This window comes from Branchiostoma lanceolatum, chromosome 5 (genome assembly GCF_035083965.1).
Source record: "Branchiostoma lanceolatum isolate klBraLanc5 chromosome 5, klBraLanc5.hap2, whole genome shotgun sequence".
Taxonomy (NCBI): domain Eukaryota; kingdom Metazoa; phylum Chordata; class Leptocardii; order Amphioxiformes; family Branchiostomatidae; genus Branchiostoma; species Branchiostoma lanceolatum.
In genome coordinates, this window is record NC_089726.1 from 12,838,005 (window position 1) to 12,851,562 (window position 13,558).

At 42.3% G+C, this 13,558-nt stretch overlaps 1 protein-coding gene across 7 annotated transcripts in view; it reads right to left on the reverse strand.

Moving 5' to 3' along the window:
- Positions 1-353: 353 nt before the first annotated feature.
- Positions 354-13,558, reverse strand: part of LOC136435224 (membrane-associated guanylate kinase, WW and PDZ domain-containing protein 2-like) — an 86,043-nt gene continuing 72,838 nt past the window's right edge. For all 7 annotated transcript variants that reach the window (XM_066428523.1, XM_066428526.1, XM_066428527.1 and 4 more), the window contains 11 exons: positions 11,721-11,831; positions 8,346-8,527; positions 7,472-7,658; positions 6,888-7,061; positions 5,616-5,783; positions 4,990-5,018; positions 4,667-4,752; positions 4,161-4,521; positions 3,765-3,920; positions 3,335-3,470; positions 354-3,054 (listed from right to left, as the gene is read on the reverse strand). In XM_066428523.1, coding sequence (XP_066284620.1) covers positions 2,558-3,054; positions 3,335-3,470; positions 3,765-3,920; positions 4,161-4,521; positions 4,667-4,752; positions 4,990-5,018; positions 5,616-5,783; positions 6,888-7,061; positions 7,472-7,658; positions 8,346-8,527; positions 11,721-11,831 — 2,087 coding nt within the window. In that variant the 3' untranslated portion in view covers positions 354-2,557. The remainder of the gene's footprint in view (positions 3,055-3,334; positions 3,471-3,764; positions 3,921-4,160; positions 4,522-4,666; positions 4,753-4,989; positions 5,019-5,615; positions 5,784-6,887; positions 7,062-7,471; positions 7,659-8,345; positions 8,528-11,720; positions 11,832-13,558) is intronic.

Genomic DNA, 13,558 nt, shown 5'->3' on the forward strand with positions numbered 1-13,558 from the left:
CAGTGAACTCAAATATGTGTGGCCTAATGAAATTATGCTTGCCCACCTTCTGATTAACTTGAAAATTCTCCACAAGAATGATACAAGCAAACATTGCTGATGTGTGTGCCATGGTCATTAACTGCAGTACTCTAGGCTGCACCCATATTTGAACTACACTATAAAATTCATTTACTTTTGCGGTGGTTGTATTTCACGGTAGGAGGAAAAAAAGAGGGTCGCAGTGTTTTATATTCGGGATTGAAACAATTCGCAGTGTCATGAATTTGCAGTGGAGAGGTCACCATGAAAATAAAACCACCACTAAAGTTTTGACATTTACAGTAAAGAAGACACACACTTGAAACAACAGGTTAACTGTAAGGCAACTGTTTAATGAGACTGTTCCATTGGCAAGAATCAGGTTGATCTCATTGGTCTGCACAAATAGGTCAGCAGCCAATCATGGCCCTTTTTAGATGTTAATCCAAGAATCTATCAAAATGCCTTGTTTATATTCTTAGAAATTCTATACATAAAAATTGTGGTCAAGATTAGGGCACGTTACAAAAGAGATCAACATATACATGGTAGGTGTTATTTACAAGTATGATGACATATTCAGGAGAATAAAAGGTGGTAGCCGGCAAACATAGATAATATTGTTTGAAACAGTAAAAAAATGTGTCAACAGGACTCAACATTGGATATCCACAAGCAGATCTTATAAAGGCTCCTTTCTGATTTATCTGAGACTCGATTCAGAGTGCCACCTAGAGGCTTCTGTCTGTATTACAGCTATTCTTTTCTAATCCAATCATGGACAGGGCATTGAAAATAACACAATTCATTATTGTGAAAATGGCCGATGCTAGCATAAACGTCTTAGAAAGCAGACAAAGTGTCGAAGTCCACATCATCTTGGTACACAAATGCCATTCTGACATTTAGAGGCTCACATCCTAAGAAGGGAGGTCAATCACATACCAGTTTCCTTCCCTCTAAATTGATTAGCATGCCAAGGTCTTCAGGGATACATAGCTGCCAAAAAGACATCACTAACAACAAAATGGGTTTCACTAGCGTTACAGGCCATATAAGGGGAAACAGGATGGTTTGTTACCTTTTTTGTTTCATGACAATGATTTTCACTCAAATTACCAAAATGAACTATGTTGTTTAGCATCTTTGCACTCAACTTCGGAACTTGCAAATGATTGAATTTATCAGCATTTTTTAATATCTTGTATCCATTGATTTGAAACAGCTGCCCTGCCACTGAAAATATTTCCATTTTTCTTTTAATGCAGAAACTCTTCAAATAACTATTGCTGTGGGATACATTTAGCCAGCATTGTATTATGAAGATTGATTTTTTAATACTTTGTGAGCTGTTAGGTTATGAGTCATGTTACAAAAACACTGAAAGTCTATTCACTCAACAATGAGTTCAAAGTTGTATTGAGCTTCAGACATATACAAGACCTGAGATATACATACACATGAAATGCTAGTACTTCTTGTCAAATCTACTACATGGTAGAAAATAAACATTTCTTCTACAAAACTAGCAGATCTTCTGTTATCAAGTAGTGCTGCCCTAATCATATCTTACATATGGTATTTGCACCAGAAACTTCTTTCTTTATGTACAAGCCAAAATCTGTAAGGGTCAAGTTTGTATCCTAACTCTGGTTCGTTAGTAAACAAGCAACCATGGACTTCGTAAAATATTCTTAAAAATAAAAAATACAAAATAAAACACATCAATATTTTGTCAAATAGCTAGAAAATTCTAATGCTTTCAATATTGGTGACAGCATAGCCAGTGAAAGTTTTAAAAGTCGTTTGGTAAATAGCACATTTTCCCAAATCGAATCAATTACCAACTCTTTGTTAACCAAAACAAAAACATCAAATGATATGATCTTACTACAGCTATTGACTATCATCAACATGTGGAATACAGAATGTTTCATGGTGGTTCTGTGCTGTATGAAAAAGTGTGCCACATTTATGAATGAGTACTGAGTACAGCTACACCATGTGTTATTAGATATGTGGCATACATTTTTGGGGTAATTTTACAGTCTGAGATCTTGGATAATAATTGGCAGCCGGTTGTAACATAAGATAAAATAATATGAAATTACGTCTGTTCTTGAGGTTAAACTTGATGTGGTCACTGTAGTGCTTCCATGTGGTGAGAAGTGGTGAAATATATAAGAAAGACTAACAATGGTTTGAGTAAATACAGTTTCTTAACAAAACATGAGAAAATGATAACAGTTGAATTGTAAGTACACTGAAGTGGAATGGTGAGTCCTTTCTGTCAACAACTGATGCTCCACACTTCTGTAACAACAAACTAACTTCTGCTTTTCCACACAACAATCATCTCGACAGTGACAACAGATAACTTAAAAGCAAACTCAACATACATACTCCAGGTCTTCATTTCTTCATCAAAACTAAATGGCTCTCCAATGGGAAGAGAAGCCTACATGTATATGTATATATATATACAGAATTCAGTAGTTCCAGTTTGGCAGCCAGTGCTGTTGCTTATGGTATGTACTCAGTACCTTGGGTGTGGCCTACCCATGGAATCAACATAAGTCTGTGGAGGCTGCCTGATGGGCGGGTCCACATAGTCCCTCCGTCCCGAGGAGTCCACCATGTACGGTTGCCCGTACCCTTGCGTGTAACGCATGTCGGCGTAATTCATTGCCCGTGGGTCTGGTTGAGAAGCTGGGGGCCGGGTGTACTCCGGGGGACCGGGCCGTGACGTGGGGTCCATGTACGACGTGCTGGGATGTCGACCCATCCTGTCGTAGTTCACACTTCTGGGGTCCATGTAGTTGGAACTGGGCTGTCGACCCATGGTGCTGGAGCTGGGTCGGTTGTACATGTTGGGTTGGTAAGGTGGGTTGTGACCGTCCCAGCTGTACGTGGAGCCATGGGGGCTGTTGGCTGACTGTTTAGGAAGGGGACCGTTGGGTGTGATCCCAGAGGACATCCGGATGGGTGGTGTGGGTGGCTGCTGACCCACGGGAGAGGGGACTGGTGGGACATCTGCAATGGGAAATTTGCAGTGCATAAGTTGCAATTCACAATACTAGCTTTCATTGTAGTTGGGGACTAACTTTTGGGCCTAACTCTGATTTCAACTTTCTAAAACAAATCAAGACCAAACTTTAAGCACATGAAAGGGACAAAATTGGAAATCTTATTACTGGACTATTTCACTGCTGTGAACTCGTCGACATAGATGTATTGGTCATAGAGGAAGTTAGCAGAGAGGGTTATGACGTGCTGGGCAGAAGGACAAAGGGCTGCCCATTACAATCCTTACCTAAATTTGGCACTTTTCCTCCCCTCTTCACAAACAGCCTGACAACACTTCCTCCACTCTTGATCATCTCTATAGCATCTGCGTGCAGTATGCCGTTGGTATTGCGCCCGTTGATTTCCATAATCTGGTCTCCAACCTGGGGAAAAGTGTCAAAAATTACCCAGGGCAACTCAGCAGAGAGTACATAGCTATCGTAATACCAGTCAGTTGATGGCTTTTCCTATATATACAATTAGTTTCACCCAACCAAATAAGACTAAGCAGTAGAGACAGTCTTGTTTCAAAGTGAAACACAGAATAGCACTTACCACAACACATTTGGAACCCTTAAAGGTCTATGCTGTGTACATACATTAGCATGCTTGAAGGAGAGTCTTATAGTTGTTAACTTATTGTAATGCATATCCGGTACAGTCAGAATCGTTCTTACCCTCAGCCTTCCCTCCCTAGCAGCCGGCCCGTCATCCGCAATCCTCAGAACAAACAACGGCATGGTGAACTCTTTGCCGCCGCGTATACTGAACCCGAAACCTCGCACACCTCGCTGCACAGATACCATATGGTACTCCTCCTTCCCCGTGGATTCCTAAAGAAAGGTGTAAGAGTAGGTCTGTAAATGGCTACCTTAACTGGCACAGCAAAGATCTTGAATGTCACATGATAATCAACATCAGCCGTCACGTGACAAGAGAACTCAAAAACGAGATCTGACTTTACCGAGGTGAAGAAAGATGTTTGTTATCGTTCAAATATTTCGTCAAAAGGTCTTGTCACACTGAAGTTTGTGAAGATGCGATAAAACTGACAAGAAAAACGTTTTTCTTACCTGTGATACATTTGATTTCCTGCCCGGAGAGGAAGGTGGCCCCACTCTCCTGGGGGAGGGGGGATGCTGCATCTGAGACGTGGGTGGGTAGTGTGTCTGCACTGACAACGGCTGGTGGGGAGGGAACGAGGGCTGGGCAGGGGAGTGGTGCTGGGGTGGGGGCAGGCCTGGGGAGTGTCGCTGGGGTGGGGGAAGACCGGGGGAGTGCTGCTGGGGTGGAGGGAGTCCCGGAGAGTGTTGCTGTTGGTAGGGAGAGTGCTGGGCTTGAGGCGGCAGGGTAGGGGTGGACTGCTGCCGCCTGATCAGGTCTTCACGTTTCTGCATCTCCTTACGGTGCCACTCCAGGATTTCTTCTCTCGTTCTGTACAGAAAAACACAAGCAGTTTGCTTCAGAGCTTTTCTTCATAACCCCCTTTTGCTAGCAAAATTACATGTAGGTTCCTCCATAAATTGTTAGTTAATGATTAAGTAGTAACATGTGTAGGATGAAGGCTGCCACCGCTCACCTCTCCTTCTGCCCTTCCCCGAAGCTGTCGTTAGTCTGGTCTGCTATGGCAGGAGTAGCCACAGCATTCATCATGCTGCCATTGTTCTGTAACAACAGGGGAATGTTGGTCAAAGTTTGTCCATACACAAAATGTCAAAATAGAGACTGTTGAAAAATCAGCTTTTCATTAAGTCAAATTCTCAATGTCAACGTGTTTTTCTTTTTAATCATTTGATCTTTCTATCACTGTTATGAAATTGTGACAATCTTTGCCACAGTGAAAGTATTTTCCCCTGTTTTGTGACATATATCTCCAGCGAAAAGAAATGAACCATGTCTTACTGTAGGAGCTGCACCTGGAGTACCGGGATCTGTGGGAAAATGAAGATGACATGATGATATTCAACAAGTCATGAAGGTCAGGTTTAATAGCATCAACTGTCTGTACTGCTATATGTACCTCTTAAGTCTAAACTACTGTGTCGGTATCAGCAGAACAAAATAATGAGGCACAGATTAACAGGCACTTCTCATTCACACATGTAATATTGATTTGAAGTCTATAAATGATATGTTGCCTTTACTGTACACGCCCCCACATGACAAACCCTACTGCACAAATATCCTGTCCATCTCAAGGCTGTATGGTATGTGTAATTGGATGCACATGGCAAAAAGAGTAATGGGAGTTGTGTGGAAATCTACAGAGTTCAAATGAAGGTGATTTCTGACGTGTGGCATGCCACAAGCCAAATTCATTGTTGGTGCCAACAAGTGATGAAAGACATGCAGAGTACATTGGAACAAACAAGGAAGGCTGGGCTCCAATGTGCTGTTCATCTCAAACTTTTACCATTTATGGTAGCATGCCGTAGAGAACAAAATTGTCCACAAAATGTGTGGGCAAAAAACGAACAATGCTTAGAATCACAGAATGCAAAGTCAGCCTAGCAGAGCTGCCCTCTCACCATCCGGGGGAGCGATCTTGAGCGTGACCCTCAGCCCAGACTCCTTAATGATGTGGACGATCTCGCTGTGTGTCAGGTTGAGTATGCTGATCCCATTAACCGCCACCAGGTGGTCTCCCACTGCGAGCTGGCCGCAGCGCTCAGCAGGACTGCTGGGGATGATTCGGCCTGAGGGGGGAAAACATGATCACAATCAGCCATGACTTCACATCCTATTTTTCACCACCCACTACCTATTGGCCTAGTGAGTAGATGGTGGGTTGTGAGTTTGATCTTGGCCGGGTCATACCAAAGACTTACATACTGCTTTCTCTGCTTAGCACTCAGCATCTGGGAAAGAGTATGGAAGTTAAACATGCATCACTACCAGCCAACCAGCCCCCAGCTGTTGTGACTTCCACAAATGTGTGGCCCAAGGGCTACAGAAATGGAGATGGGTGCCACCCTTATGCGTCTTATCAAGACGTCTGGGATACTTTTCAACTTGATTGGCACAACATGTTCCTTGCAATACCACTCTTAGCAGATAGGAGGAGCTCATAAATATATACTGTAGTGCTATCACCAATTCAGAAGATGATCTGTCACAATCTTCTCTAGAAGACTCATTCTCAATCTGTCTACTCTTCCCTGCACCAACCTTAATGTAGGCTCTGGTAATAAATTCCATGTCATTCTTGGCAGTTAAGACATCAACCCTTCAATAAATACTCCCTAACCACAACTGATACTCACTAATCACAAGTTGGCTGAACACCAATACATCTAAGGGTGGATCTTTCACTAGAAAGGCTCGGAGCAATCCTCCATAATCCCTCCAGCCCACTCCTTCATTACTTTCCACCCACATCTAACCCAATTTTCCCTGGCAACCTTAGCCTCGACCTTTTGCTGAGAAGGTATGCAGGACCCAAGGTTACAAAGTTGCTTACTTCTAGCTCTACCATACATGTAACTCGTCTAACAATACAATAAGCCTATGATGTTGACAAAAACCTCCAGACAGTTAATTAGACTGGTGTTGGTAGTACTCTCTTGTATTACACCGACCCTTTTCAAACATCACAAATTCTAACACAGTGACATAACATACCAGTGGTAGGCAAAGCAAAATCAAATCTGACTTGTCAGGTAATGTTTAGTATTACATCCTACCTAATGATTCAAGACAAAGGAAGTGAAGAGCTATGGATTATGTTTTAGGCTCTACTTCACCTTCACACGCAATGAAACTGGAGTAGCGGGTAAAAACAGAAATACCTAGATCCTTACCAATTTTGGCCCCACTTTTTGCCGCTGACGAAGTGATGACAAAGCCGAATCCTTCCGTCTCGTTCCTGAGAACAGTGACATCATACGGGTAGGTGATGACAGGTGAGGTGACAGGTGGGGGAGGCCTGAAGTCGTTCACCATGGCTGGTCTGGCTGGGGGCTGACTCACCATGTCTGCAGCAGGGAGAACAGGGAACTTTGTAACCTGGCATTTCATGCAATGTTGTTGTGAAAGATAAGAGTTAATGAACCCGTGACAGGAGGAATAGATAGCATGTTACAGGTGAAATCTAAGTGATAAGATATTTAGATTCCGAAAATGTTATCACTGAAGGCCAGGAAAACAAAGAGTTGCAGTGTTCATGGATTTTCTTGCATGCCATATCAACTCTAATATTTCAGGAGATAAAGTGCCTTTGTTGAAACAATTGTAAAATCAACTTCACATTTATAATTGCTCATGAAACTTTGACTCTAGTTTGTTGTGTCCACACTGTCCAAGAACAGCCATGGTATGTGACAAACAACTTCCATTCACTGACACATTATACGCCAAATGTGTGCCTTGTGAGGAGATAAAGTACCTTGCAGTCTGCGCCGCACTCCCAGCGACACCTTCCCCGCCAGCGCGGCCTGGCCCATTAACGACACCACCTTGTGGTGCGAGGCGTTCTGCACGGCCACCCCGTCCACGTACAGCAGCTCGTCGCCCGACAACAGCCGCCCGTCCAAGTCCGCAGCTCCTCCCGGGACTATAGCACCAATTGACACCTGCGTAGGCAGACGGTCAGGGTTAACACTCTAACACAAGCAGCTGCATTAACCAGGTGCAAGTCATCTCTACGGAGGAGCCCCCATCCATTAGAAGAGGTGATGTGAGGAATTCAGTTAGAGACACCTTAGACACAATAGCCTCCATGAAAGCTTTTCCTGCATTAAGAATGTTGAATTATTGATGGATGTGAATCCATGGGGGAAACACAACCAGGTAACAAGTAACAAGGTAGAATCCACTTTGGCAATGACCTACATATCAATTTTCATCTCGAAAAAGATTCTGTTTCAAGTGTCTTTATCTACATCTGCAATCTATAAACAAAGAATCATAACAGTGCAAAAATTATCATTGTTAGTCAATATAGACATAATTGGTACATTCTAGCTTGGCATGGTTGCAATGGAATTTCGGATTAAAGAGGTTCCTCCTACAGAAAGTCCCAATTCGCAATCCATGAAACCTTGATGTAGCTCTTAACAAGCATGAATGGGCAATGTCTATACTTTGCCAGACAACTGTCTCTTCTAGTGCAAAAGGTGCTTAAAGGGCATCACTAAATGGCAGTCCTTTGGGGCACTGGCTTCCTAAAATATGTCCCTACAAAACTACAGGAAAAGCTGAATACATTGCGTACTGCTATAGTGTGTAAAAGACAATGCCCTTCACCAGGGAGTACCTACCGGTTTGCCCTCCTCCTGTCCCCCCAGGATGCGGAAGCCGAAGCCGCTCTCCTGCCTCCTGAGGAAGATGGTCATCTCCTGCCAGGCCTCGTCACCGCTTGGGGGCTGGTCTATCCGCACGGGAGGGGAGGGAACCTCCGAGTCCATCCTCACTGGGGGTGGGGGTGCCTCGTAGTTGGGTCCTGAGGAAACAATGATGTCAACAGTTACACAATGTTTTACTTATCTATAACATATCACATGCTGTAATTCTTATTTTCCTGCTGTAATGATAATATTTTGTTAGTCATCATCCAGCTGATGAGTCATATATATATTAAAGATAAGTACTCTTAAATTTGGATGAATCATTATCTGATCTCACTACATGTGGATGTGGATACTTACCATACTTGCTTCAGTTTGCAGGATGGAAGAATTCGCCTTAATTTTTAACTGCTCCAAGCAGCTCTGTTTAGGTCATTCGACCTAGTAGTAAGAAGTGCTCTAGGCGTAATACATCACTGTTATCTGAAGCTTTAACTCTCAATATTTTGTGCAGGCCCCTGGTGATAGCTGTCAAGTTCATTTATTTTCAGGGAAGTGTGCAGGGGTAATCTGAGCGAGCCATGTTGGACAGTTTACATACACTGTGATCTTACTTAATACCCAACTTGTGGAGAGTGAAAGGTATATAATGGATGGAAGTCCTGCGAGGGCAAAAACAAAGGGAAAACATGGCTTTACGTCAAGTAGAGGCTTAGACCCAGGAAATGTAACACAACGTGACTGATTTACGATAAAGTGGTGGGTTTGGGGCTGTCAGAAAATGAAACGAGGAGAAGTCTTCAAAACAGCAGGGATGAGGAATAAGATAAGAGCCATGAAAAGCCATTATACCGGCTACTCGGGCAACTTGAGCTAGCCTGACACTCGTTTTGCTGGTATGACGATGAATTATATTCCTTTTATGGCAAGAGAAGGGTGCGTAAACAAACTTGAAGTATATGTAGGAGCCCGTGGGTGGACACTAATCAAAAAGAAGGACGTTGGCCTACAGTGAATTTCTGTCTCCCAAAACCTTTTTAATGGACTAGTCCAGAGAATACTGGATGTGCTCCCATCATCTGGATCAGGTCTTTCTTCATGTTAACAGTGTTTGATCCTCTGCAGGCCCCCAGAAACACAACATACACACTCCAACAGGAAATCCCAGCTCTAGTTCCTATGCCAAATAACTTTTCTTGGAAACGTCCTGCCCTGAACCATTTGAAACCAAAGCTGACACAAACAGTTTCTGCTGTTGGCGTGCCTACATGTACATGCAGTCTTGCACAAAATCTTTTCTTGCTGGAGACTTCTTTCTTCATGAGACAGTTTTCATTACCTTCTTGAACAAGGTTAAGTCTACAGCTAAAAGATTTTTACTAAACATTAACATACCTGTTCCATGGCAAACATTTCCATATAACAAGAAGATGATGATATATAAATTATATGGCTAACTCACGGCCTATAAATACATGTAAATCCCTTATATCACATGTATAACATGGCTAATACACGGCTGCCAGCAACCAACATGGATGCCAACAGTGAAAGTTACACAATGTCTGCCTTCTTCTGTTGTCAGGATTACCTGGGCAGCAGGTGTGCTATCCATCACAAGTACCCACTTAAGCCTTCTTTTTATAGCTAATAACAAACATCACCATCACTGTTAAAGCCACCTTTACATTGCCACACTACCTGTCTTTGTCTCTTAAAATGATCACCTGCACTCCAGGTGTGCCTTTACAACAACTGACTTCACTGTTCCCTTCAAGTTAAAAACAGCTCTTATGGATCAATGTAATCATTCTGCACATTCATTAAACTCTCCTCCCAGTTCCATTTACCACACGTAGGTGGAATAAGTAATTTTTGTGAATTAGAAAAAAGGGCAACAGTTCTGTTCTACAAGAGCATACACCTAGCTGCTGTAATGCTATCAATGATGCAAAAGATTCAGAAAAAATGAGTTTACTTACTAACAGAACAATGTTCCTGGCAACCAGGAAAGTTGGATAGCTTATTTCAGAGCACTTGACCTTTGACCCAATTCCCACGTGCCTTAGCCAGTCAAGTTTGTTATTGTGGGGGGAGAAACTATGCAGCTGGTGTTTCTGTAGAGGGGAGGGGGGTGTCAGGGTCAGGCCTCTGGGAGGTCAACACAAACATGCTGAGGTATCCGACCCCTGAGGCTGGCGTGTCAACAGCAAAGTAAGAAGGAGGAACAACTTGGGGCCGTGGTTTTCATTAGCCCAACGTTTTATGCCTTACTGCTGAAGCTAGAAGAAGACAGAGTACACAATTTGTCTACTACATAAAACTGATGTCTGCTGACCTTGGCAGCCTGGAAAACATTAAATATACATCAAAAGATGGACTGTTTGTTACGATTCGGTGAAAAGGGCTATATACTGGTGATCAAACGTGGACGGGATATTCTGCAAAGACTTGGCCAACACGCATCCATCTTCAAACTTATCCACTAAGAGCTTTCAGGGTCAGGGATGTCTAGATATTTTACAGCCTGGAATTGGTGAAGCATTTATAGTTCAAGTTTCACTGCTCCAGTCTAGAGAGTAAAGACCACCCAGTCACGTCTACTAACCCAGTCTTATTCCATTTTGCCCACCTCTCATTAAATCTGATAACGACTTTGGTCTTTCATCCTTGCCTAAACTGACTGGTAACAATACCATTATTGTGTTATATGTTACTAGCTAACATTCTATACAAAAACAAGTCAGGGTATCCACTTCACAATTTACTTTCAAGTTTAATTGTCTAGATGATTTCTCTCTCCAATAACAGTGCCCAGTGGAAAGACCCTTCAGAATATCACCCATTTGTTTTTTCTCAGGGAGGTAACGGTTACATTTAAACCACAGAAACTCATTTCAGGCGAAACTGTAGCAGCTGCTGAGTCAATTTATCACCATAACCACACGTCTCTACCAATTTGGTTTTGCCAAGATCTGCCTTAGTTATGTCATATTCCAACCTTTTACTGCTTATGCTACTCTCAGCCATCAGACGAAAGATTATCATACTGGAAATATAATTCTGATATGTTTCCTAGTGTAAGGCAAGTAATTACTTATGATTTATAATGACAGGATGCCAGTTTAAGAAAGGAAAGGAAATATTTACCTACAGTTCTCCCCACAGCTTGATCACGACACAGCGGTTATGTATATTTCCTTGTTGCTCAAAGAGCACTACTTACAAACTGTTCAGATAGCAGTTCTTCTGTACTCTAATTTAAGATACAACATCAGCTGTTCAACCATGTTGAAGATTATACACACACCACTATGAATAATGAAAGGACATAAAAACAACACTTACTGGAAGGACTCCTGTTCGGTGGGTTGAACTGGTAGCCATTGTACATGGTGGGCTCAGCAGGCCTGGGTGGGGCGCGCGGCAATGTGCCATATGACGACACAGGGTGGGTGTCTAGTGGTAAAACAAAACACGAAAATCAACACTACGCCTACACACTACTTGAAGCACACTGAAAACAAATCAGTCTGTAATGAGAGGATCTAGGGGTCGTTGCTGAAGGGGTGAGCTATAAGAGACTACTTCCATCAGGAGTCTTCTCACTTACTTCAAACATCTTAGTGGATGGCTGGGAAATGGACCCATCTATATATATTCTCAAAGATAGCTGGAAGGATGCAATCAGGACAGAATGCAGTCAGTACATAGAGGTTGATACAAACCAGATTGAGATAATCTTGTCTTAGAGTACTGAGAAAGACTACTGTTTAAAAAAAAAAGAATTAGATTGCACGCCTCGTGATAAAAGATTGAGCTGAACTGAAAACACTTTTGAAGAAGACTATAGAAACCGAGACAGAGGCCAAAAGTGAGATACTGCAAAAACAAATGGTTGTAAGGAATGGGGTCTAGTACACGGTACTTTTGAAGAGGCTGCACTATTCAGATAGTACAATCAAGTTTAACCTGTGTCTTTAATCTCGTGGATACATAACTATAATGTATCTACCCCAAGCCTCTAAGACTGCATGACAAGAGATCAAAGATCCACAGAAAGGTCAACAAAAATCATCTAGAAGGGCACAGAAAATGGGCTTTTACATCTAATGGTAGTGGGTTAGGAAGTAAAGCAGCCATAAGGCATCAAATGGTCTTAGATAAAAGGAGGCACATGCCATGTTCCGGATAGTTGACCTTTCCTTCATCCCAGCCCGTGGCTGCCAGATGATGGCAACTACAGATACATGTACGTCTACATGGGGGGTTGGGCGTGGCTGTGTGAGTAAACAGCACCGATGAAATTGAAATAGACAATGAGAATCTTTCCGCAATATTTTTTTGTACAATTATTTGCAGGTGCCTGATTTGCTTTGGCCACATTTGAAGCAGTCCTATAGGAGGATGCCCAAAATTGTTGTTTTATTTGCTCTTTTACAGCCAGTCACTGTAGATGAGGGGTCACCCCCTGACCCGTACCTGTCCTAGTGACCCAAATAAGTCTGGTGGAACTGACACAAAATGCACAGTTAGGCATCCAGCTTGATAGATAAGATAGATGTGTGTACCAAATATATATCACTTTCCTCTAAGGACATGAAAGCCTACCATTAGTCTTGAAGCTTTCAATCACTTTGGGAGAACCTTAATTAGCTGCAGTGGCCATTATGTTGTTCTAATGCATTACTTGTAACTGTGGGTTGACATCTAGTTTGTAATATCACCAGATGTAAAGACTACAACATATTGTATTCATATCATCACATTTGGCTTATGATGACAAGACAAATTCTTTATATGGTGACTGCTTCATTAACTGAATCAAGACATGTCAAATATCTGTATGTATCTCAGTATGTTAGGCTCAGAGTCTGAGTTACATATATTTTCTTCCATGTACACTGGCTTTCCATGCAACTGGATCTTGTTGCATCTTTCTTACCTGCACATGCTAATGTGTATCTAATGACAGAAATAATGTGTGCAACATTTCATCCTTGGTCCTCTTTCATATTTCATCAAATATACATTTCATGACACATGCACAAGATTGTCTCACAGCACAATCACTCCACTGCACCTCACTACACAGACTAATTAGTCTAGATAGAAATACGAAAGTCTAAATTTCAAGTATACCTGGCACCATAACAAGTTGTCTTCACCCTACCATGTGGTACAAA